At 43.2% G+C, this 27,019-nt stretch overlaps 2 protein-coding genes and 1 long non-coding RNA gene across 3 annotated transcripts in view; 2 read left to right on the top strand and 1 right to left on the bottom strand.

The window, feature by feature from the left end:
- The first annotated feature begins 1,537 nt into the window (after positions 1 to 1,537).
- Positions 1,538 to 3,658, top strand: EGR2 (early growth response 2). Its single transcript, XM_030569782.1, has 2 exons — positions 1,538 to 1,912; positions 2,472 to 3,658. The coding sequence occupies exons 1-2, from the start codon at positions 1,735 to 1,737 to the stop codon at positions 3,656 to 3,658; spliced, it is 1,365 nt and encodes a 454-aa protein (XP_030425642.1). The 5' UTR covers positions 1,538 to 1,734.
- A 4,405-nt stretch (positions 3,659 to 8,063) lies between these two features.
- Positions 8,064 to 11,847, bottom strand: ADO (2-aminoethanethiol dioxygenase). Its single transcript, XM_030570051.1, has one exon. The coding sequence runs from the start codon at positions 11,769 to 11,771 to the stop codon at positions 11,058 to 11,060; it is 714 nt and encodes a 237-aa protein (XP_030425911.1). The 5' UTR covers positions 11,772 to 11,847; the 3' UTR covers positions 8,064 to 11,057.
- A 218-nt stretch (positions 11,848 to 12,065) lies between these two features.
- The window catches only part of LOC115655168, a 28,847-nt gene continuing 13,893 nt past the window's right edge, over positions 12,066 to 27,019 (top strand). Inside the window, exons 1-2 of the long non-coding RNA XR_004001342.1 lie at positions 12,066 to 12,306; positions 13,733 to 13,881. This is a non-coding gene — a long non-coding RNA (uncharacterized LOC115655168). The remainder of the gene's footprint in view (positions 12,307 to 13,732; positions 13,882 to 27,019) is intronic.

Below are 27,019 nucleotides of genomic sequence, written 5' to 3' on the forward strand. Positions count from 1 at the left end.
TGTTGTGAGATGCCGTTATTGGAAAGAAACGTTTTCTCTTCAGAATAAGTTGAGGAGATAGTTTAGTGCCTTCTGTTTGGCAAAATAATTGGGAACATACATACATCTCAGGCCCATAAAAGTGTCTTTGTTTTGTCCCTGCTAGCTATATTTTTCTCTAGGAGTAAGAGTGCTGCAGATGAATGTTCTACTTTCAAACTTGCCGGTATCAAGTTTGTTTTATGTTTAGATTAAGGAAGCAGACATTATCCAAATCACAGGCCCAAATCTGTGCTACTTTGCATCCTGTGTGGATATTAATGGACTGTGTAAAGCAGTGCAGAATTTGATCCTCTATATCTAATGAAAATAAACTGCAGTGGTAGAAGTAACCCTGTCAAATGATCACTGATTATGTATCATTAAGGAAAGAGTTATCCCTATCGGCAGTTTTATTTACAAAATAATTCAGTACAATAACTAATTTCTAGAAATAGGATAGAAACTAGGTTTTCCATCAAGAGATGCAAGAAAAGTGTCTTATGCAGCATGTGTTTCGCAACTGCAGTGGTCAGAGAAGTATACAGGTTTATAACAGTGCAAAGGCTTTTCAATTAGTTACATCTTAAGAGAAACCTGTTACTTCAGAGGACGTTTGGAGGAGATCATTCCGGAGAAAGACCATAACTACTTCAACTCTGGGTCAATCTCCTAAAGAAACGGAACACCCCCGTCTAGGACACGAGCCAGCTTCATTAGAAATCCAAGGAACCTATAGGTGCAGGGTTTAGTTAAGAGGCCTCCGCTCTTTCTGCTGGGACAAAACTACATTAAGCTCAGCCTTGTTGTTATTCTGTTACTTCTCTTCAGTGGCAGCCACAACAACAACAAGAAAAAGTTCCGTCTTCGCTACAGTATAAATAGATCACACACTTTCCAAAAAAGCAACACCACATTCACTCTTATCAGTGTCTCTTTCCACCAGCACTTCAGAAAAAAGAAGTCAGATTCCGTGAATGTAGCTATTTTCTGATTCGTCGCTTGCGGTTAAAAGAGGCTAAGAAAGTGAGTAGGGGTTTGACTGTACTGTCTCGGCTCCGCTCGTTTTCTTTCCGAAGTTTAATTTTCCGGAACGACTCCTAAAAAGGCATGGAGAGGCGGAGCCCTTAGGGACCGGATCCTCGCCTTTTTAGGTAAAAGCCTAAGAAACCGGAATATCCCTCGCTCGGTGCTTCGTGCTCTGCGAGCGAGACAAGCACCTCCCACAGGCTTTCCCGATTTGCGTGCACTGGATCTATTACTATCTTTACAAAAAGTTACGGTCCGTTGCCGAAAATCCGCGGCCAAGCATCAGCCTGCCTGTGAGAGCAGCAGCTGCAGTGGGCGCGGATCCGACTACAGAGACACCGCATGCTAATCTCCCATGTGATGATTCCGCCCGGCTCGCCCTTCCCTGTTCCTCAGTCCTTATATGGGCAGTGACGTCCTGGGCATTCAGGGCCTCCCCATAAATACTTACTGCAACACTTTCCATCTACTGAGAGCTGCAAGTGATTAACAGCTCTGCAAGGGACACTGACTGTTACAATAACACTACAGCAACTACTGGGCTTTTACAGAGCAACACAGAGGCAGTAACAGACTTTAAGTATAAACTTACGTGATTAATTTTTTAGCGTGGAAGAAACAAATAACCCTACACAGTATTAACACTACAAGTGGTGAAAGTTGTTTTCAAGGTTGTTTATTGACCAAATGATGACTGCCAAGACCGTAGACAAAATTCCAGTAACTCTCAGTGGTTTTGTGCATCAGCTATCCGAAAACATTTACCCTGTGGATGACATCGCTACCACATTGCCAACTTCGGTCACAATCTTCCCCAATGCTGACTTAGGAGGACCGTTTGACCAGATGAGCAATGTGACAGGAGGTAAGCATCACTTTTTAAACTGTGCATGTGCAGGGTGTTTACTTGTCTGACTTGCGGTCCCATTGTACGCTGCTCACATTTAAGCGAAACAGAAAGAAAACTAGAAAAGAATTTGCTGATTAGGTCAGTGGCAACATGTTAATGTATACATTAATCTGAGTGCTTGTTTCTAATTGGATTAACGTTTGCATGCTGAGAAATAACTGTAAAGGAACTACAGCAAGTTGTCCGCAGCAATGTGGTTAGGCTATTCTAAGGCATTCTGTAATTCATTTCGTGTGTGCATTAAACTAAGAGAAAGTTGGCACTGGCGAGCCTTGAAATTAGTGCAATATATGTCCCTTGTAAATTAAAGCGTCTAGAGGGAGAAAGAACCCCCGCCCCACATAGGCAGGTGGACACTGGGAAGTGAACTACAAGACGGTATTTGGCCGTGTTGATAACATGCTTCCTTAGTAGGGCGAAGAACACGGTGAAGCCCTAGTCCTGAAAGCAGCCAGGTGTCTTTGGGAGTGGAGGGTGGCCGTGCACTGACCGATCGCCTCTTTTTAATTCCCAGATGGAATGATCAATGTTGACATGAGTGACAAGAGATCCCTGGATCTGCCTTATGCCAGCAGCTTTGCCCCAGCAGTTTCTGCTTCCCGCAATCAGACTTTTACCTACATGGGCAAATTCTCCATCGACCCTCAGTACCCAGGAGCCGGCTGCTATCCGGAGGGGATCATTAACATTGTGAGCGCTGGGATCCTGCAGGGGGTCAGCACTCCCTCTTCATCGGCCACTTCTTCCTCCACGGCATCTTCTGCCTCCCCCAACCCGCTGGCCAGCAGCGCTCTGAGCTGCAGCATGGCTCAGAACCAGCCCGGAGACTTGGAGCACCTGTACTCACCTCCGCCTCCCTACTCGGGCTGCGGGGAGCTCTACCAGCAGGACCCCTCCTCCGCTTTCCTGCCCGCTGCGGCCGGGGGCTCCCTGCCCTACCACCCGCCCCCGTCCTACCCGTCCCCCAAAGCGGCCGCGGACGGCGGGATCTTCTCCATGATCCCGGATTACCCGGGCTTCTTCCCGCCCGCCCAGTGCCAGCGGGAGCTGCACGCCCCGCCCGAGCGCAAGCCCTTCCCGTGCCCCCTGGACTCCCTCAGGGTCCCGCCGCCGCTCACGCCGCTCTCCACCATCCGCAACTTCACCCTGGGCGGCCCGGGGGCCGGGGCGGCAGGGGGAAGCGGGGAAGGTGGCCGGCTGCCCGCCAGCGCCTACAGCCCGCACAACCTGCCCCTGCGGCCCATCCTGCGGCCCCGCAAGTACCCGAACCGGCCCAGCAAGACGCCAGTGCACGAGCGGCCCTACCCGTGCCCGGCCGAGGGCTGCGACCGCCGCTTCTCCCGCTCAGACGAGCTAACGCGCCACATCCGCATCCACACCGGCCACAAGCCCTTCCAGTGCCGCATCTGCATGCGCAACTTCAGCCGCAGCGACCACCTCACCACCCACATCCGCACGCACACGGGCGAGAAGCCCTTCGCCTGCGACTTCTGCGGCCGGAAGTTCGCCCGCAGCGACGAGAGGAAGCGCCACACCAAGATCCACCTGCGCCAGAAGGAGAGGAAGGGCGCGGCCGCCCCCTCCTCCTCCAGCGGGGCCAGCGCCCCGGCCGCGCCCCCGCCAGGCGCCGTGTGCGGCGGGAGCGGCGCCGCGGGCTCGGGGAGCCTGGCCGCCTGCGCCTCCAGGACCAGGACGCCCTGAGGCAGCCCCCTGCGCGCGCACTCTCGCCTGCTGCTCGGGCGCCACGGCTTAGCGCCGAGCCCGGCCCGCCCTCGCACCTCCCGCCCCGGCCGCCGGAGAGGGGCAGAGGGGCTGGGAACTGACTCTGCAGAGCGCGGCCTGGCCTGGCCTGGCCAGCCCGGGGGGCACCGTGTATGCTCGGCTGGCGGCGGGCTCAACCGCTGTGCACTTTAGAGCTTCGTCGACTGCCCTGGGGCCGATGTGCCGTGAGGAGGAAGCGGGGACGGGCACACGCTCTGGGGCCCTTGACTAGTAATCCAGGCGGTTGCGTGTGAGTCTAAATCCCTTCAGCAATATCAGTGCAACTGACGTGGAGCGCAGAAGTGCAATCTGAGGGGACGGGCCAAGTGGTTTCCAGAGTTTTAAATGGCTATTTTTCAGCGTATATTCACTCCGATTTTGTGTATTTTTGATGTGCACTGTTGAGTTCTCAGCCTTTGGGGAAGGGGGGAGGCAAAGCATTTGTGTGATCTATCAAAATGAGCGTCAGAGAAGTTAATTTATTGCAGGCGGGATGTACGTATATTCTCTGGTGTTAGGATGCATGCAAACGTGTTGAAGTGTCCTTGGTGCCGTGTGTGATGTAGACAGTGTTTCAGTGTCTGCATGTAGATGGGTTGCCTTATTAATTACGACAGAAACGTGTTCAGTCCCTGATCTTAGTATGGCTGTACATTTCTGCCCATTAATATTTGTATTTTTTAGAAACTATATTTTTGTACGCACTGTTTCTTGTGACTTAAAAGTGTTACATTTGTAGTCAGATTTCAGATGAGGATGTAAATCATCTTGCTAGAGCTGGCACATCAATTGTCCGCTCGGAACAATAGCTGAAATAGAAATGGTATAATCTAATAATGCACAACCACTAACCAGAACTCAAAGGAGAGATGGTTTCTTTATGAGTATTCTGTAAATAAATACTTTTTCAACAATAGGCTCGGTGCTTAACTCGTTTATAAAAGAAGACATATCTTGATGCAAAGTTGAAAACTGTTCCTTTAGGTTTATACAGACCAAGGCACTGGTTAGTCACCTCCAGTAGGTATATAACATTTATTTTAGGTGACTCACAGTACAGTTCTACTGTAAAATACATCAACCACTCATCTGCATTTTAGATTTTGAGTGAAATACTGCCCCAATCGAAGCTAATGACACCCCTCTCCCCCACCCAGTGATTTCAGTGAACCCAGGATTTCACCCAGTATGTCTGTAGCCTTCAGTCTCCAAAAGAGTACAGGACTCTTTGTAGACTTTGTACTGATTGTAAGTTTCCTGGTTCAAATAATAGATGCTATTTCCGATTAGGGAGACTCGACAGCACCCCCCCCCTCCTTTTTTTTTCTGCACTGTGCAAACTACCCCCTACGGAAATGCAAACACTCCCCCGTCCCCAGTGTACAAACAAGCAACTGGTAGAGCAGTGGGGACTTCCCCAGGAATAAATAGAAATGCTAATCTAAACCGATGAACTGTATTTTGACTCATTATTGTTCCGTGATTTAAAGCAGGCTAATTAAAACTCCCAAAGTGGGCTCTGGAAAATAAATACCATCATCTCAGTGCCCACTCGGAGAAAGCTAGTCTCAGAGCTGATACCAGTCAAGATGTGTGCGGCTTTGTGGAAAGTGCTCAAGAACGGTCACGGTGCAAAGAGCTTTCAGTTTCCACAAACAAGTGCTGCAACTGAGTAGCATTTGTTTAGAACAAAGTGCGCTCATATTAGCCGCTATGACAGGTCTGCAAAGATTAGCTGTAAGTACAACTGTTAAACACTTGCCAAGTTCACCCTGAGTGTAATGCCATTGAAAGTGGAATTGCAAGAGGGCAGAGTTTATACATACTGATGGCTTAGATATCACCTGTTTCGATGGGTTTGTGGCACCCATCACTGGCACAGTCCATCTGTGGGCTACACAGCCAACCTGCATGTCCCTATCCAGTGGTCACCTAAGTGTTTCTTAAATTCTCTTGCCATACTGCTGGGTAGATTGTGGCTACAGAATCAAAGAAGTATGATGGCTCTCCCCAGTATTAACTCAAATAATTGCCACAGACTTGCACAACTTAATACACCCAGCAAGCCTAACAACAAAAATTAAAGGTAAGCTTTACTGGCTGTAGCAACAACATTGCTCACCTGTCCTGCATTATATTTCAGTCTGTGAATATATCTCTCACATTATTGGAGTTTCTTCCTGGGTCAAGTGTACAGAAAATCTGGCACTCTTTCATGCTGTACAGATTGTTTACACATTCACTGTGTACACCCCTTCTTGTGAAATAGCTGTTATTATAGACAAGTGTGTATGTGTTTCCTTTACATTACCTGAAAACATGTCTAGTACTTATTTTAATTAAATCAGGTGACTCAAATTTCAAAACCAAGCTCATATTATTCAGTCAGAATTGAGCCTTTTACTGTCAGAGGCAGCAAACTGCTCCTGAAAGTAATTCTTAGCTGTATATGTATGATAGTGAAAATCTTGATGTGGACCTTTGCAGAAGGAAAATCACATAACATTTAAGGCTACTATGTAGTTTTTCTTCCTCCATTATACAGGTATGCTAGGTTATACTATATGATTTTTGAGGCTGATCTTAAGAGATGCTGCCTACCCACATCTCCCATTTACTTTTGCCATCTTTAATTTCTCTAAGACAAGGTTCTGTGTGAATGCCTCCTTACGTTGGTACATACTTAGTTAGAACTGAGTTCTTTTGGCATACACTATAAGGTCCTAATTTAGCTCTTTATGCTGGCAAACTCCTCATTAATTTTATATAGGAATTAGCCACAGTAGGAGGTGCTGAACTGGGTACGCTGCCTGCACTGGGTTCAGGTGAACGAGAAACTAAAGTAACATGCATAATACACACCGCTTGTCTTTATATGAAATGTTTTGCTGCTATGTATTTTCTCTGATGTAGATTTGTAAAAGCTGCCAAAGATACAGTAGTTCTGCAAAAGTTAACATGATTGGAAATGGCAGAGAACACATTATAGCCAGGCCTACCAAACTTCACTTATTTGCTTGAAGTATATTAAGAGGTTAAAGAGTGGGTGGGAAGAAACAGGACCACTGATTGCTTTACCCACCCACCCTCTGAATTATTGGTGTAACAGAATAGATGTAATTGTTTTTTTTTAAAAACCTTGCTTAAAGGGCTCTACCACAATACAGATGTATGCAACTTTCAGCATAGTGCAGCTTTTTGGCACTGTAAACTGCTCAACACATCCCAGAATAAAAAGACTGACAATCGCCCCAAGAACAGAGTTGAACACTGAAAGTTGTTTCCTTTTTTCCTAAGATTGGTCTTTTCCTTAGCAGCTCACACCATGCAGCTGAAAGATCAGGACCTTTTTATTGTGTGTGACTTGAAACTGAACATGAAATAAGTTTGATTTTGTTCAGCTTTGACTAATTACAAATAGTTCTCTATTTGCTAATAACAGAACTACACAGCTGTGAGAAAACATAACTGCCAGCATTAATAGGTACACAAGAGGGAATTCAGTTTTCATTGCGCCATGGCTTTCAGTATACTTCAGCATTGCTATCTCATACCATATACAGGTGGTTTCCAAAAGATACAGTTGAATGTTTAATGACTGATTTAACATGGGAGTTCTAAGACCTGTATGGATGTTGAATGCCACCATATGGGAAACAAAGCTTTCTTGTTTAGCATCAGTAGCTCACTGTATTAAAAATGGTCAGCGATCTGGTTCTTTCAGTGCACTAAAGTTCCAAAGCCCCATTGATTCATGGTCAGGGCAGGGCAGCTCTCCTATGACTGCAGCTCAGCAATGGCTAGTTTGTCCAAAATGTGCCACAGATCTAACTGCAGTTGGATTAGTGCAAAATTATACTCTTGAGTAAGAACAATTTAACATGTTAAGATTACATTCCTAGTTAAAGGAGAAGAGAGGCATAAACTTGACAGAAAAAGGATGCATAATAAATAGGTTGATTTAAGAAAACTACAGATGAATCAATGGGGCTACAACAGAAACTTTTTAAGACAGCTGACACTACATTCTTAAGTCCATACCTTTAACTCAGATTTACATCTGTCCTCAAATGTCAAAACATTGAGACTAGACAGCACTTTGACTATATGGGGAGCATAGAAGGTTTATGAAAGGAAGCCACAGATATAGCTAAATTAATGTCACAGTGCCCTGGCATTTTCACTTACATAACAGGAAAGACTCATGTATAAACTATACAGGAATTAATTTAAAAATAATTCATAACAGACTTTTGTGACTGCAAAAGGACAAAAAAATATTCTTTTCACTGAGTTGGGTTCATAAGACTTTTACACCTGCAAGGGAAAATAATCAGAGGCCAACTGTGAGATATCCTGTATTTATTCTATAGTTCATCATCAACAGCAGTAATTTTGCTGTTATGAAAACACAATACCCAGGCTGCAGTGAGAAAGAACAGCAATACAGACTTGAGCCTTCTGTTTAAAGATAGTAAGAGCGTTTGAAGTAAATTCTAATTACTAAGTATATGAAGGTTGCAAAGTCTTTTCTTTAATACATCTTAGTTGTTTGTTTCTTCCTGGGTACCAACAGGACTAGGACTTGTTTTAATACTGGTCCTTTTAGCTCCACTTTAATAAAGCTTCTGCTGTGATTGTTGCCAGAACATCCTGCAATGTAAGAGATCACTAGCATTAAAGATGCATTAAAGTCACATCCCACTAAACATTATGACTAGTTTTTACATCTTGTGTAAAACTGACAGCAAAACGAGAGAGCCGAAAGACAAGAGACTAAAACTGGTTAGATAAAAATTCTCTTTGGAACAGTTTGTATTTCCAGTAGAGCAGCTTGCACCCTACATGCTGTATTCCATAAGGAATTCTGAAAAAAAAGGTCTTCATTAGTGTTACAGAACAGAGAATTAGACTCATAATATACTGAAGAACTGCATTACCACTAAATATAAGAGAACATGTGATCTCACTGCTTATTTATTATTTAAAGCTGAGCTGCAGTGGAATTCCAGGAGAAGTATGGCAGCTTTAGAAATCAGGCACTTTGAAGTGCCAAAAAATAAATGAAAACTGCATGAAATAACATCATTTGTTTTTCAGAAAACTGAGATCTGAAAATGTAGTATGTGTTTCAGTGCATTTCATATCCAATCTTTTGCAGGCAAGAACACGCTCCTTGAAGTATTGTTAAATAGAGCCACAAAAGGATTATTTTAAAACTCACACAAAAGCAACTGTAAAGGAAAAACAAATCTGCTTTTAAAATGCACAAGCAAAGAAAAAATAGCCAAGGGAGAACTTCCAGAACAGGTTCGTGTATCAATTATGGAGTGGTTAAGTCAAGTCATTGCTCCAAGACCAGGAGAGTCAAGGCTACTCAAGTTTGGGTCTCTGGTAGAAAGTGTGTAGTAAGATATGCAGGCACATAAAATCTTTCCCTGCAGTATAAACAGAATATTTCACTAACAGAAAAAGTATCTCCATTATTAGAAAGATCATACTCTCTGTCATAGGCAAACTAAACCATAGGACTGCTTACACTGTAGCAAAGCAAAATTCACTGTTTTCTTTACACTATGTTTATGAAAAGCATCATGAAAAAGCAATTTTGATAAACAGTATAAAGAGGGAAAACACAAGGCTTATAAAGCCTGTAATGTTCTGTTATGTATCAAAATGTAGGCCTCACTTTCAAGGGACGTCCTTAGGTCAAATCTGGCCCCAAATTTAAAGGATTGTGTTTATATACAGCTCTAAGACCACTAGAAGAATTCCCACAAAACATTTAAATAGCAATGAAGTTTTAAAAAAAGCTTCTGTGTAGTGTTTCCACCTAACATAGGGCTGCATGAGCACTTTAAAGTGAAATTGATTAGAAGCTGTTCTATTTTCATTAATCAAAGAAATGTACAAAAAAACCAAATTTTACAAGTTTTCAGTTTTAATCTTATGTTTTATGTAACTTAAAGAATATTTAAAGTAGTTTATCTGACAACATCCCTTTATAATGTGACAAACCTTAATTTATAATTAACTGTAACCTTAGAAATGGCTACTGTTAATTCTAGGCGCATTTCCTGGCCAAGAGTTGTTCAATGTCTTGCTAGTTCCATATAGATCTTCTTGATGCTCATTTCAGAGACAATCCCCAACAAACACTGAAGATTTCCCATTTGTTTATTACCTTGGGTGGTGGGGATAAACTCCCTATTCCTACCCACAAAGTAGGGAAGCTGCATTTGAGGAGACACTATTAGTGGGACTAGACAGGCTGGAAATACCACCTCATGAGTTTTCAGAGTACTTACAAACATGCCTTATAGAAGAGTGAAGTTTTATTGTATTTATTCTCTTAACTTTAGGAAGGAAGGGAGATGAAAGAGGGGTGTCAAAAACTAAACAGTGGTCCTAAGTGGTTAGACAAAATACTGCTATTTACTTTAACATTCAGTTGTGTGGAAGTTTAAACAGCATTACTTTTGCATGTCTTCACATCAGTCAAAAGGAGAAAAAAATCCCCTGGATCCTTTAGTGCTCTCCACTCAAAAAGCTTGGCAATAAGCACAAAGAGGTTTTAGTTTTGTAGCTTTCCTGCAAATACAGTCTATGTCATTAACAGCGGTAGTTCTGGCTGGATAGTGCTATTCTCTTTAGCCAGGAATACGAGATGCTCAGCCACCATGATTTGGGTTTCCTGTGTGAGTTAATTGGCTGGTGTCTTTCTGATGATTTGGACAGGGAAACGGTACCATAATCTGCCCCAGAAACTGTTCTCTTGTGTGCACCATCGGCAGAAAACACAAGATTTTTCCACCCTTAGTTCAGTGGCAATCAGCTCCTCTGGGGCACTGTCTGTGTATAAAAAGTTGTTTCTACTACAATTATCCATCGGTAGAGCAGTACCCTAGAAGAGTGCAGCCCATGGCCCCAGCAGCTGGATGCTTCGTTGTTGGAACTGATGAGCTGAACTGAGAAAATGATAGCCCAAGACATGCACACAAATACTCTCCCAACACATCCAACTGCCCCAGGGAGGCTGGGGAATGGCTTTCCACACCCGAGGACTAAGAGCTGGACCTGTTGTAGTGTCTAGCATTACTTCAAAGGCGGCTGGGAAGGGAATCGTGGCTATGGCTTTTGTACAGCGAGCCTAGCCGCTGCGACACCTCAAGTGAGCCACGACACAAGGCAGATCCTCCCGTGCCTCTGCTGGCGGCTCTTCGACCTCCTGCCAGAGGAGGAGGAGGAGGAGGAGGAGGAGGGGCCCCCTACGATCCCTGCCAGGGAAGAAGTAGTGGGTGGGAAGGGAGGGGGGAAAACGGTCCCTCCTCCACCGGCTTCAAGGGGAGACCTTGGGCCCGGGGTAGGGCTCTCCGCCACACCAGAAATCAGCCGCCTGCGGGGTCTCCACCAGCCACACCTCGCGGGGCAGGGCGTGAGGCTCGGCGGCGGGCGCCTCCAGCAGGCGGTAGTAGTGGCAGTCCCGGCCGTTCTCGGGGTCGTAGGGGGGCGCCAGGATGTCGAGGAAGGCGGCCGGGCCATCCACGGCGTCGATCTGGTGCAGGTTGTCGGTGTGCGGCGAGAGCAGGCAGGGCGGCGAGGCGGGCGTGCAGAGCTGGCGCGAGCGGAGCAGGGCGCGGCGGCGGACGCCGGGCGGCGCGGCGGGGGGCAGCGGGTCCAGGCAGGCGATGCGCAGGCTGCCGTAGAGCACCTTGAGCATGCCGTTCATGCCCGGGTGGTCGTGCAGCGGGATGCAGGCCCCGCTCCGCAGCAGGAACACGCCCATGCTGAAGCTCTCCGTCTCGCAGATGTGCATGTAGCTCACCGGCGGCACCGTCCCGGCCCCAGCCCCGGCCCGCGAGCAGCCCGCCCCCGGCACGGCCGCCGGGCCCCGCGGGACCAGGTGAAGGTCCTCGGCCCGCACCTCGCTCAGCAGCTGCTGCAGCCGGTGCAGGTTCTCGCCGAAGCCCTGCTCCGGCGCCGGGCTCCGGAAGGTAATGCGGGCCTGTTTAGCCACCCGCTGGATCAGGGAGGCCATGTTGTCCCGGGGCATGGTCGCTCCTAGGTTCGCGCACTCGGCACTGCCCGTCCGGGCGCCACTCTCCGCCGTGCTCCCCACCCCCACTCCAGGGCAGGGCGCGCCCGTCTGCGCCGGCGCGCACGGCCTCTTGCATCATGGGGCTTGTAGTCTTCCCCACGCTACCCAGTAGGCTCGGCCCAGTGCCCAGTCTTGTCCCTGCCGGATGGGCAACGCGTGGCTAGCGCCGGGGGGGCTGTAGGCTGGGAACTGCCTGGCTCTGCTGAGCGGCCGCGTTCACAGGCATAGGCACTGCAGGGTAAGGAGGCTTTCAGGGTGAAAGAGAAAACTACATCTCCCAGGGGGCTGGTGTGTTTCCTGCTGCAGGAAGAGGGCTTCGAGCTCATGGGCCTCGAGGGCCTAAAAGGCACCAGGCACATTGCGGCCACCTGTGTTCCCTGCTGTTGCAATCAGAACACTGCAGGGCTGGGGGTGCAGATCAGGACACGTGCTACACAGCACAGCAAAGGTTCCCCCGTAACGAAAAACTCTAAAGCTGTCTGAGTGCACGGTACGCTCTTTCTCTTGATATGTTGCAGCCTGAAACATATACAGATATAAATACCTTCAGAAACTCAGGAGGAGAGCCGTGGTACAATTTTTTTTCAGTAGCCCCGGGAGCTGGGTGTAGCTGCAAGTTGTGATGCCTAGACCTGTTCTTTCAATCAGGTGATGGCAAAATCAGGGATTATTGGATATGCATAAATATTTACAATACTGACTAGTAATATATACATGCTGTTATTAAAGCTGTGCTTTTCTGTGAGCAGCTCTCTATTCTCTCAGTTAGGATTTCTGCATTTGTTTCAAATGCTGCAGCCTTAATATTTGGGTATCCAATTTGAGAAACCCAAGGGTCTGATTTTTATTGTTCAGGCCCTAAATATCTCAAGATGGGTACCCAAAATTAGTGATCATTTATTTAAAACTTTTGCCAGTAAACTTTTTCTCAATTTCACAATCTAAAATGGGGGAATAGTATTTATCTATTTCACAGTGGTGTTATGAGGCTTAAATTCTCAATACTGCAAGTTATCGTGTGCAACTGTACCCCTGTACCTGTGCAGAGTCCTACTGATGTCAAGTCAGAGGTCTTCTTGTGTGCAGTTGTGTAAGATCAGGACCTACTTCATTAAAGAGACACCAACAACTTCAAAATCACACGTATGTCTGAACTTTTTTTAAACCTGTTGTTATACGTAACACCTAAATTGACAGATATTCTCTCTTTTCAGTTTATGTACCCTGTGCAATGCACAACACTTTGTGTACAATCACTTGCACTGTTTCCCCTGGGTAGTCAGTCAGTCACTAGTCCTGCATTGTGATTAGTTTTTCTAATAGCAGACTCCCTTTGTGGATCACAATGTAGGATCAAGAGTCCAAACAAATATGCAGATAAACTGGATACATTTTAAAACAATTTATTCAGGTGCATAAGTATTTGCAGGACTGGTCCCTTAGAACAACATAAACAAAAGGGAAAGGTAACTTTCTCAAAATAGCGGGGGAGATTCTTCTTTTTAAACATAAGAAAATGTAATTGTAAATTTAGAAAAATTGGCAAAGGGCTCAGGAGAGGATGCAGTCCCTGAAACTACTTTTTCATTCATTTTTGAAATTTAATGATTTAAAGTTCATATGTCGTTTAATGTTTGCAAATTGCTGTGATTCTGCAAACCACTATGTAGATATTATTATTAGTCCCTATTCATTTGTAATAACGAAACTATTTTATTCTATAAGCTTTATTGTTAAGAACTTCAGGTTTGTTGCTTTTTAAAAAAATCTAACACTGTTTGTCTTCTTTCAGAGAATCTAATTATCTGCTTAGTACAGGTAGCTGGCAACTGCAAGCATTTTCTTTCTTTTCTCTTCATGGGTGTCTCTACCCTCTTTTTTTGTGTCTGATTAAATTGTTTGCCTGTCATTAACAGAAGCTAATCATCAACAAGAACGTCGGTTCCAAATTATGACCTTTGAAGATTCTGAATATTGTCGAATGGGGATGAGTGGCAGTCTTTTTACCCAGTCATGGCATGGTGGTGCAGAAGTGGGACTGTCTCACAGTCTGATGTAAAAAAAGGTACTGCATCTGCTTTGGTGGCACATGACATATAATTATTTTCCATTAAATATTAATTACTGCCTATATAGTCTCGTATAAGATAAGAGACAACTCCTGTGTTGATAGCGCTTTTCTTGCTCAGCCCCTGACAAAGTTGTTGTAATTGTGTTGCACAACTTGATAACAGGCATAAAGTATATGTGTTTCCAGTGAACACATTTGTACTAATATTTGTTTTATTACCTTCTTGGCATTACACGTGCACAGGAGAACGTATCTTCTGTCTAGTGAATATTGTAAAGTTTTTTTAAATTAAAAAACAATTATTTGTATGTTTAGAATATAATAAAGACAAGCTGATTTTTGATTTGCTTCAAAGATTGGCTGAATGGTAAAATTTTTATTAAAGCTAATGTTAAAAAAATTCTAAAATACGTAGGTTGAGAAAAGAGTGTCTGTACATCTGGGTATAAAGCTTAGATTATCCACAAATACAAAGTTTGTTTTTAAGAGTCATTATTACATTGAATAAGAACCCAGTGGATACAGTTTGTCAAATTCAACAATTTAATTTAAAAATGAAGAACATGTTTTGTGGACAAATGATACACTTACTCAATGAGATATGATTTTAGCAATAAGTTGTATAGTGTCTGTCCTGCCTGGGGTATTGCATTGTGTATGGCGGGGGTTCTCAGACTTTTGTACTGATGACCTTTTCACACAGCAAGCCTCTGAGTGCAATCCTCCTTATATGCTAAAACCACTTTTTAATATATTTAACACCATTATAAATGCTTGAGGCAAAGCGGGGTTTGGGGTGGAGGGTGACAGCCCGTGACCCTCTCTCCCCACATAAAAATCTCGCAACTCCCTGATTGATTGGTTGTTTTGTTGGGGAGGGGGAAAAGTGGTCACCAGTTTGTTGGTGTTTGAATTGCTGTTATGGATTAACAAATTTATTTGGGCATAGGCTTTCATGGGCTAGAAGCCACATCTTCCCACAAAAGCTTATGCCCAAATAAATTTGTTAGTCTCTAAGGTGCCACAAGGACTTCTTATTGTTTTTGCTGATACAGACTAACATGGCTACCACTCTGAAACCTGTTATAGATTGTGAGTTTAGATATCCGCCAGGCATGTGAACAGGCATCTTTCTTTCTTTGTGTTTAGGAGATACATGGTGGCAGGCATTAGATCCTTTCTGTCTGTATTCATAGTATGTGGGTTACTAAGCAGACAGTCTATTCATCAGAAAGTTGGTTGGCATGTAGAACTCTGCGAGAAGCCAAAAGGGTTAGTACATGCCATACTGAAGCTCCCTTCCTACTCAGCTCTATTCTGTAGGACCAAACAATTATTGAGGTGTAAAAGCAATGATTTTTTAGGAGTTACTCTAGCCAAGAGCACAATATTAATGACAGATCCCTTCAGTCACAGACATGCAAACTCAGGACAAACATTTGTTTGGACATTTACTCTCTCAGCGATCACATTTTATGCTCATAGATAACTGCTTGAATGCTTACTCTTCTACCCATTGGTTCCTATTGTGTGTTGCCAGGTGAAACAGTTTCACTGGAGTAGAGATACCAAGTTCATAGAGTCATTTAAGAAGTCTGAGTAATGTGTCTGGTATAAGGAAGGAATTGGTTAGCTCAGCTGCTAATATAGCCTTTCTGTACTTCACTTTATCAGTCTGTAAAGCTGTGTATAATACTTAGGGTGACCAGATGAGAGGAAGAAAATATCAGGACACATGGGAGGTCACCAACAGAGCAAAAAACAAACAAACCAAAATTGAGTGCCGCTGGCGGAGCCAAAAAAAAAAGGGGGGGGTTGCGTGTGCCACAAAATATCGGGACAGATTGTGTCCCTATCAGCCGTCGGTTGGGACGTGGGACGAATGCCTAAAAATCAGGACAGTCCTGAGTTTATCGAGACGTCTGGTCACCCTAATAATACTTGCCTACTGTGATGCTTCCTGGGGTACCCAAGGTTGTGAGGCACCTTGCTACCACCTGGCTTTAGCACAAGGAAGTCTTGTCCTGTATCTGCCATGGGTCAGCTCCACAACGCCACTGTCCACAGGCAACACAAGCACTTTCATCTAGGTCTCACAGGCCCTACTATCACTCCACAGGTTAGTGATGGGCACATTCCAACCCTCAACTCTTCTGAACGTCTGGAGTGTCCACTGGACACTCACAGTATTCACAGATTCACTGCTTCCAAATAAACATTACACCTCAGCTTATCACTTGCACCTCAGATCACTGCTCTGCTTAACACAGAGCACTTAGATCTATTTATAGTGAAATCAAGCCTCAGTTTATCTAACAGCGCATAGAGAATCAAGTGATATTATGTAGAAGTATGCATTCTGGAGCTTATACTTAATTAACCAGCTACTCTCATGGCTTGTAGAATTGCTCACCGAAAATTCTTGCAGCGCTTTTCAATCAGGCTGCCTGTGATTCTCCTTTCCTGAGACAAACTCACTGTCGGTTTGCTTTCTAAGTGAAGAATTCGTTGTGACTCATTGCACTCCAGGAAACAGCAGAGATGTCTTTCGTCTTTATTAACATACAGGACACCCCCTTGTTTGTTTCTTCCTGTAGATTTCTTCTTGTAGATTTCACATTCACTCAGTCTACACTTGGCTGCCTATACACATAGGCCTGCAGTGTGAGGCACACAGTACACAAATGTCCAGACAGGGACATGGGTATTGGTTACCTTCTGCGTGAAAGGAACATTTCAGAGGTATGTCACCTCCTGGTGACCTGCCTTAACTCCAAGACCATAAGACCATAATTTTCAATATAGATATACATATAGATACTTCTTAAATATTATCTCTGCATACATTTCATTATGATTATGATAACTAGTGCGATATTGGCTCTTGGTAGAGACCTGATGTGCCTCCTTTTGGTAAACTATTATGCAGATATCCAACCCATGGAATCCTTGTAAAACTCTATGCACCTTCTGTGTCCTCTGCCAAATTAATTTGGCATCAAGGGGTCGTTGGGTCACACCTACTTTACAGAGAGGTTGTGAACTTTAAGTGAGATTTGTAAATTCCAGTGTGCTCTTTGGATGAAAGGCGCTACAGAAGTGTATATTATTATTATTATTATTCGTTTATTGTTACCATTTTATAATGTCTCATCTTTGCAGCAGCAGTTGCATGGGATTCCCAGGCCATATTGATGATAAATTTTACTTTCTAGAATTGATCACCTCTTGATGCTTAATATTTTTATTTAATATATTTATTTCAGTTTCTAACAAAGACACACAGTGTCTTTCCAATAGTTTATGATGCATGTACATCAAATAAAATATATCACATAGACATTTTCAGAACATTAATATAAAAGTCCAATCCATAATAGAATCAAGCCATTCAGCCAAACCAACAGAATAAACAAATCCCACTTTCTGCTTCAAAGCTGATTTCTTCACTGGTCCTCACCCACCTTGAAAGTGGGGGGAAAAGAGAGAGATTTGCAGTCTACTTTTATGGAGTGGGAATGTCCAGGGCACTTAAGACTGCTTTGCATTGTCAATGTGATGGCCAGGATCTATAAAACCAGTGTGGTTCATGTCAGAATCAGGCTCCAGTCTTGGTTTCCTGCTCTGTGCCTCCTCCATGAGACATAGATCATGCTTAGATGTGCATTGCATGCTTTTACAGCTGTTACCATCCTTCTTCTGAATTTTCCCATCCTCTTTCTGCCATTCCTCCTCTATTTCTTCAAAGCCCTTCCCAAAGACTGCCAGCTTCTCTCTCTCAAATTCTCTTTTCCATACTGCCACCCTCTTCTAGAACTTCCCCCGTGTTCCTGAAGTATCGCTCACTGACTGCTACTGTTTTCTAGGACTTCCTTCCCAGTTCCTGTTAACTTGTTCTGACACTGATTAACTACTAAGGATGTGATCAGCTCATAGAAGTTATAGATATGGGTAATAGTCAGGTAGATCAATGACCATGAATGGACATACATTTTATTGTATAATGTCATTTGTTAGCTATGGTTATTGAAATGTCACAACATTGGACCATCTCACAAGGTATTAAATCATTGGATAAATAATTTAAAATTAGAAAATTTTTCACATTGTTGAGGATTGCAGATCTGTTTTTTATACACAGCAAAGTGATATCTGTTTAGAAAGCTGAGGTTTTTTTAGCAATATTCCTGTCAATGAATTTGTAAGGCAACACAACTTTTTAAAAATAGCAGCCACTAGTCGAATGGATGACTATGGACGCTAGCCAAATATGCTTCAGATTAGGAGGTGAAGACTAAAAAGAGAGACAGCTAACAACATTTCCATAATATTTGCTCTCTCTCTAGTAATGGTTTGCAGAGAAGAAGAAAATCTGTTTAGCTTGAAGCTTATTTCTCTTGGCAACAGAAGGTGAGCCAATAAAATATATTACCTCACCCAATTTGTGTATCAAAGTAAAAGAAAGTCAGTTATCAATTATTTTTAGGAAAATGTACATAGCACTGGGGAAACAGAGGAAATTAAGTAGGACATATTATCCTCTATGTAACTGCACTGAAATCAAAAGGCATGAATTGAGTTCATATATCAGACTTCAGACAGATCTTACATATATATCAAGATTCCCACATGCCTCTTCCACTGCTTCACTCATATACATCCTGTATATCATCAGCCACATAATTCACACTTTGTTATGCTCATCATTTGTTGTGACCTCTGAATTAAAGGCACAATTAACTTCTATATAAAACACATCAGTAGTGAGAGCTATGTTGACAGCTTGTTACTGAACAGCCTACAGCAGGACTTGTGATTTAGAGGAGGAAGGTGAGTGTAGCTCATTAAAGATGGTCCTTAGTGCATGACTTAAGAGAGAGAATGGGCCCCATTCTGATCTCTGATAAGCTTAGCTCCATTGATTTCACTGGAGAAAGTCAGATCAGAATCAGGCATAATATCTCTGATTACATCAGAGAACAGTGTTAGACTGCTGTGATATACAATAAGGCAATCAAGGTCCTGCCCCACCTTTTGTACTGTGACAGTCGAGGACTTGTTCTGGGGGAAATGCAGGCTCCTTTAAAAGTATTTAACCATTGCTGCACCTTCATGTTCTGTCTCATAGATCCTGGAGGTGTTCTGCTTGTAGGAAGAATGTCGCCAGCCATAAAAGCAGGTGTGGGGTCTACCCCACAGTGCTGCAGTGGTGCTGACACAATTTGATGCTTAAGCTTTACCAGGTAATACCTTACTTGAATGAGACAGTGAATAGAGAAAACGTATGGGAGAAAGGGGAAAAATAACCCTCTTTCTTTAGGGAAAGAACTTTCAGATGAAATTCTGTCACTTTCCAAGGGTTGTGCAGTGCCCTTTTTTTATTTAAAGATGGGCAGATTACATAGGTGATCATAAATCTGAGGTGTTTAGATATAAAACGTGGGTCCTGGAGAATACTGTTGCATTGTTCAACAAGATATTTCAGAGGACTTCTAGAAATAGGAGTTGCTTTGCCCCCATCACTGCTGTAAGGATGAACTCAACTCTGTAGTTCAACAGTCTTTCACAGCACTGCCATTATATGCCCAAGAACTACTTCCTGGGAAAAGACTTTCTAATCTTTACTCACGTGAGTATCCCTGTAACTTAATGGACCTTTATTTCAACAGGACTACTCACATGAGTAAGGACCGCTTTCATGCAGGGTCAGTCTCAATGGGCCATATTTTCAAAGGAGCTCAGATCCCATTTAGGCACCAAAATAAACTATGTTTTCAAGAGTGCTCAGCACACTGGGTCCTTATTTCTTTTGAAAATCTGTCTGCAAATGTCACAGTGGGAGCTGCTGAGAGCTGAGCATTCTTGAAAATCTGGCTCTTATTTAGGTGCCTATATGGGAGCTGATCTCTTTTGAAAATCAGGCTCAACATGGTTAGCTTGTTACAGCACAGTACAAATCTAAAATGAAGTTAAAGTAATGGTTCCATTTTATGAGAAATGGATGTCTGCACATCCAGAAACTCAATATTTCGTGGATTTTAATCTCTCACAGTTAATATCAATGTATTACCCTGATGAGGAATCAATGTTCTGTTGAAATCAGAGCAGAACAGAACTAATGCAAAGCTAGCAGAGGTTTTCTCTGGCAAACACCAAAAGTCCTGTGACCTGGGAAAGCCATAATAACAAATGCTAGGTAAATATGGAAAGAAATTTGCTATGAAATGTACATGGCCCCCAAGATACAGCTGGAAGCAGATATGTATCTAGTCAGAAATTTGGATGCTTAGTTAAGGATTTATTAGTTCTTCCAAGATCTGTGAACACTGAGTAAGTTTCATTTTGAATCTTGCAGCCTAAACCTGTGGCACGCATCCATGGGGTTTGTAAAGTGTTCCTTTAGTTGATGTTAGTTTTACTGGGTGTTCAGATACTATCAAAACTAGAGAAACTTGCATGAATCTTTGAGGCCATAAAAAACTATATTCTCCTCCTTGTATAATCATCTAAATAAAATATATATCAACAGGAATGTGTCCAGATACTGTTTTATGAAGAATGTAATTAGAAACAAATGGGAATTCATCTAATTAAATGGGATCATCTTGCAGTGTGCTGCACACCATAATAATGAGAGACACTTTTTTGGTCTTGTAATTGACAGTAGTAAAGACACAATTAATAATAATAAAAAAAGTACTATGTCTGCTTTTGATTTTTCCCTTGTGCGTCTTTATTGCCGGCTGCATTTAAACCAGATGATATTTAGTTTACATAGATGCATTCAGAAGTAATATAATGTAGAGGAGTCATTTACAGAAATAGATTTTATGTACAAAAGCTCTTAACTCAGATCCTGGTGATATACATAGAGCAATGACCCTTTTTTAGCATCAGAGGTTTACACACGCTGTGGAGGTAGGATGGGTCAGTGAGGCTGACTGAGTACAATGTGTTCAGCAGTAGTGCTAACCGCTGCTTTGAAAAGGAAGAAGCAGCATGAATTACCACATAGTGCTTGCTGTGAACAGCAGCCCTAGAAATGGGCTGAGAGGCTGGCCACATCGGCAGTTTTCTAAGCCATGCCTCCTTAGATCTGACAATTTCATTCAGCAGCTTTATTTGGTGGACCCCTCACCTGGTTCCCGATCTTGCACCCTTTAAAATCAATGGGCAAACTCCAGCTGGCTTTGATGGTGCAGAATGATGTGTTAATAAGAAAGTATTGCTCAGCGAGTGAGCTGGGGGAAAAGCAGGTCTCTTCCCTCTCTCCCACAACTCACCTTCAAATGACAGGACAAGATTTTGCTCTAAATATCCAAGGAAGGCGCCACTGAACACTCACTAGGACTTGCTTCATAATTCTCATCAACTGCCAACATTTGCAGTCCGACTTTTATTTTTGTCTCTCAGCCCATGTATGTTACTCCCATTAACACTCACATCAGGAAGAGAGCGTATACTTTGCATGCTTTCAGAGACCTGCAATATACAAATACATTTGTGTTACTATAGGCCATGATTCTACTCCCATTGAAGTCGACAGGAGTTTTGCAATGGATTTCAATGGCATAGGATCAGGCCTGTAGGTTTTTACATTGATTCTTGGTTCATGAAAAGTTTTAAGTACAGGGCTACCATTGCTTCTGTGTCACCTAGTAGGTGTAGGATTAAAATAATGGTATCGTCCTATTCCCTTTATTCAAGTGAGAATACCCTGCTTTAAAAATAGTGGTCAGATTCTCCTTACTCACACCAGAGTCACGCTTGTGAAACTCTATGGACTTCATTTGAGGTACTTGTGATTGACACTAGAGGCGAATCAGGCCCTGGGCCTCATTTATCCCATGTCCCAGAGTATCATGACCGCATTAATAGTTGATACATACATCTCTCACTCTAAGCTTTGAAAATATGCCTCTTAGGAACCAGAATCTTCTATTTCGGGAAAATACCGGCACAAATTCTAGTAGAAAGAGGTATGAATTATTTTCAAGAAGCACTGCGTTGCAGTGTGACAAGTTTTTCTCTGAAAATCAGTTATTACTTGGTGTAAGAATGGTTCAGTTGAGCCCTTTGTAGGAGAGCTGGTACTCTGCAATATTCAAGGGTCTGGATTCTCCACTGCCTTGCATCATGTGGAGTTATTTGCATAATTTACATTATATGGTGTAAAATGCTGCTAAGTCAGTATGGTCAAATTTTACTCTCCCTTTGTGCAGGTGTAAAGATGACTACATAAGGTGCAAGGTAATACAGAATGAGACACTAGAAGTTCTGCAACTGATCCCACTGCAGGGGGTTGCTGCTAGTGTTGTGGGTTGATAGTCTGCTAGCACACTGGCTGCATCATGAGTGTGGAGCCAGCACTGTAGGTACTTCAAGCACTCAGCTCTACCCACTGTAGCTCTTGCTGGCTTTCCTTAAACCAGTGGTTCTCAAACTTGTCCCGCTGCTTGGGCAGGGAAAGCCCCTAGTGGGCCGGGCTGGTTTGCTTACCTGCCATGTCCACAGGTTTGGCTGATCACGGCTCCCACTGGCTGCGGTTCGCTGCTCCAGGCCAATGGGGGCTGCGGGAAATGGTGCAGGCTGAGGGACGTACTGGCCGCCGCTTCCAGCAACTCTCCCATTGGCCTGGAGCAGCGAACCGTGGCCACTGGGAGCCACAATCGGCTGAACCTGCGGAAGCAGCAGGTAAACAAACCGGCCCGGCCTGCCAAGGGCTTTCCCTGCACAAGGGTTGGAACAAGTTTGGAAACCACTGCCTTAAACAGTTGCACCATTTTTTTTTTTCTGTAAGTGGGTTGCAGAAATAAAAGGTGCACGTACCCTATGTGCAATTACAATCAATGACCAAAACAATTGTTCCTAACCCAGCCCCTGTGGGCAGCTTAATACTGGGGTATCAAGGCAAGAGTTTTGTCTCTTGTAACCTGTCTCATGTTGGCCTCCTGCCTGCAGGCCACTGCCCTGGATTCCCCTGCTGTGCTTTCTTAGCCCTCTAGCTTTCTTGCTACCGCGGCAATCTTCAGTCTGCTGTTCCTGCTCTCACCTAGCTGTCAGCTCTCTCAAGACACCTTTCCTTTTCCTGGACTCAGGATTAGAGAAACCCTCTACTGTCTGGATGATGTGGAGGGTAACACACTGCCAGTAATGAATGCTACATTCACTAGTCATTACATTTGTAATAAATGAGTGACACACAGGAGTGCTGGTTAGAGACCCATCTTTATTTTCTGTCATCAATCACTTGACTTGGGCCAATATCACAGAGGTTAATATTCCTGTCATATGAGTGGGGTCCGTGTCCACTGGCAGTAATATTTACAGAGGTGACATTGGGAGTTGCCATGGAAACTCTTCTGTTGCATTCATATATGCCTTTGAGTTCTAAAATTGGGAACTGGTTGGTGGCAGGTTAAATTGGCCAGTTGCTGGAGCTAAAGGTGGATTTTGTTTTTAGCTCAGAGAGTGAGCTCTGAAGAAACAGTATTAGGGATCTGTGAATCCCACATATCATATGAGCGCCATTGAGGTAAATATCTTGGAGAAAACGTGGCTTGAAGTTTTGAGGCTGGAGTAACTGCTGGAGAGATCAGGTTGTTTATTACACAAGCCTCTATCTATTAGCATTGAGAGGACAGAAGAAATGGATTATCTTCTTTGTTTTTAGTACTAAGACATATTTAGTACATTTTGTTTGTCTGATATTGGATTCTTTTCATTTTGTTGTGTGTAAATACTGGTATAAACACATTTCTCTTTTGTTCTGTCTTCCCTAGTCAGAGTGATGCTTGTTAGCAAAATGAACTAATGGGAATAAGTAACCTGTTCTGGTCTGCTGTTGAAACAGGATCCATTTTAAATTAAGGCCTTGGAGGGATACCATGGAACTATGTTTGCAAGAGTTATAACAAAAGTGAATAGAGCTGGCAGCATATAAATCAACAAACAAACCCTTCAGTCCACACTTGTTACTGACAGAACCAGTAACTGCCAACACTATTTACTTTGGTGAAAAAAAATTACTGGATCAGATTCTGCTCTCATTGCACTGGTATAGATCCAAAATATCTTTGTTGACTTCAGTGGGATTGCTTTGTATTTAAACCAGGGCAAATGAGATCAGAATCCAATCCGTTGATAATAGTTCCTTCTTGACCTGTGTGTATTGGACTGAAATCAGCTTTTGTATATATGTAGGATTTATAAAAGGTGAAATTAACATTTAATTGGTGTTAATCTAGGTTGTTTGGTACAGATTCACTAGGCTGGTCAGGGGCCAGTTTAGTCCCTGTGGTGAGTTAGAGCAGCCTGTTACCTACTTTGTAATCTGGATTTTTTATTTTTTTTATATAAAAGTTTTGATTCATTATTTTGCTTTTTTATTCATTATCTAATATCAGTCTGAATTTGTGTGAATTCTAGTGATACTTAACCGCAGTGGGGATGAGTTGTAACCATAAAGGAAAAAAGGAGTTCACTAAAAGAAAAAATTGCTCATTTATGTCACAAACATATTTTAATGTAACTAAAATTATAGAATTGTTTAGAATTTATAGGCAGAAGCTGAAAATTTCATTAGAAGCCTAGTTATATTAAACTCTCTTCCTTCATAATACTTTATGACCATCTTTTTCCATAACATTTTTGACTATCACTGCAGAAGAAAAATGGACGGTTTGTTTAGCGGACATTAGAAATTTATTCGTCCCTGGCTTAAATACTTAGAGGACAGGGAAGTTACACCAGTGATGAATTTGGCACTTGAGGTCAAATTTTCAAAATGCTTTCAAGAGAACTTTGTGGAAAAACTCTCTTCCACAGTTTGACAAAGATATTTTCTACTTTTGCAAACAGAATTTTTACATGCAAAACTAGTAGTTAGACAAAATGATATTAGTGCAGACAGATCCAGATTTTTGCCTGCGCAGATATTCAAGTCCAAACTGACGAGGTATGTTTGAAAATGTGTAGAGCATATTCTGTCCTTAAGCCAGAAGCACCAATCCTATTGGCACCACTGGAAAGTGCACATATGAAAGAGTAGGATGTGGCTTTTAGCTTTCTGCTTCTGCGGGAGCTGAGGTTTCAGGTTATGTGGAAAACTGAACAATGCACTTTTCTGTGTAATTGACATTCTAGTATCCACCATACAGTATAATTTGTACAAACTGGAAAAGTCATCTATTACTATATGTAACAGGAAAGCATCAGGTGTTCAACAAGAGGGAAGGATTTGGGAAGAAAATATAGGGCAATGATATCTGAACAAAAACATTTACAATTTTCTTTTAAAAACAGGTGTTATGGTTGATACTACCCAGGCCTACCTAGCATAATCAGCATTAGATAAAAGAAATAACTTGGGCAAAGTACTGGGAAGTTGTTTCATCAGGATGAAATATTCTCTCTGAATTTTGCTTACTTGCTAGACCTATTTTTATCAACTTGAGACACAACTATCTTTTTTCCAAGTCAAGCTATGGATGAGATTTTCCTTTCATGTATATTTGTGTATGTGAACGGGTTCCCCCTTCAGCTTCTGGAAACCTGGATAAGCAGTCTTGAGTGAGTTAACTAGTATAAACAGTCTACTATAGAACCTTCGTCAAGTGTCCTTATTGTTGTTTATGCTCTGGGTAAATCACCATATAGGAGCAGTTTTGTAGCCTTTTTATACTGCTAGCAGTCTTCTCAGGGCATCCAACTGGTGCGCTGATTACCTCCATTAGCTTATCAGGCTCCCTGGAGGTACAAGTGATCCCTTCACCTCTTCCAAACCCAAACTACTCAAGTCCCTCCTACTCTAACCACAACAAGGGCCCTGAGTGTTCTAAGTGACCAGGCTGCTGATTTCCAAAGGGCTTAGTTTATAGAAACTAACAGCACCCTCTCAAAGTGTACATCAAGAATAATTCTGTTGACTTCAACAGAGTTACATTGGTGTTAAATGGGTGTGAGTGAGTGGCAATTCAGGCTCTTAGCTTTTTATTGAGAGAACATATATATTGTAGCCAAAGTAAGGTTCAGTTTCACTTTCCACTTATGACTGAGTTCCTTTTTGATCACATACAATCTATGGAGATAGTGATGACAAGAATGAGGGAGAAGGATGATCTTGTGGTTAAGATACTGCACTGGAATTCAGGAGATTTGACTTCTGTTCCTGGTTCTACTGCAGAGACTTCCTATGTGACTTTTGCAAGTCTCTTAATCAGCCTGTCTCTTAGTTCCCCAACTGAGTGTTTGAGGAGTAGAGTTCTTCGTTGTTCCTACCTTTTGTCGGTCTTGTCTTTTTAGATTATAAGCTTTTTGGGTCACTGGCTGTGTCTCTTACCATGTGTTTGTACAGCACTTAGCACAACCAGGTTACTAGGTGCTACTGCAATACAAATAATAATTACTGACTTTTCTTTGGGTCTGTAATCAGGTATTGAATTGAAAGGATAGCTAGTGGCTAAACTTGCTTCAGTAGGTGAAATTGATAAAATGCACAGTTCTGATGAGAAGTTCAAATTCCCTGTGTCTGGCGCCAGATGACACACACAGAGGGCTTGGCTACACTGGAGAGTTGCAGCGCTGGTGTGGCTTTACAGCGCTGCAACTCACTCACCGTCCAGACTTGCAAGGCACATACAGCGCTGTATCTCCCTGGCTACAGCGCTGGTTGTACTCCACCTCGACCTGAGGAATAACAACTGTAGTGCTGCTGATGCAGCGCTGCTCTGCCAGTGTGGCCACCAAAAGCGCTGTTATTGGCCTCCAGAGGTATTCGGAGGTATCCCAGAATGGCTGTTCAGCCACTCTGCTTATCAGTTCGAACTCTACTGCCCTGACCTCAGGTGATCAACCATCAGACCTGCCCTTTAAATGCCCCAGGAATTTTAAAAATCCCCTTCCTGTTTGCTCAGCCAGTTGTGGAATGCAATCAGTGAATCTTTCCAGGTGAACATGCCTCCACGCGGCAAATGAGCCCCAGCATGGAGCAATGGCGAGTTGCTAGACCTCATCAGTGTTTGGGAGGAGGAAGCTGTGCAGTCCTAGCTGCACTCCAGCTGTAGGAATTATGATACCTCTGGGCAAGTATCAAAGGCCATGCTGGGAAGGGGCCATGACTGGGACACGCTGC

Source organism: Gopherus evgoodei, chromosome 7 (assembly GCF_007399415.2).
Source record: "Gopherus evgoodei ecotype Sinaloan lineage chromosome 7, rGopEvg1_v1.p, whole genome shotgun sequence".
Lineage (NCBI taxonomy): Eukaryota > Metazoa > Chordata > Testudines > Testudinidae > Gopherus > Gopherus evgoodei.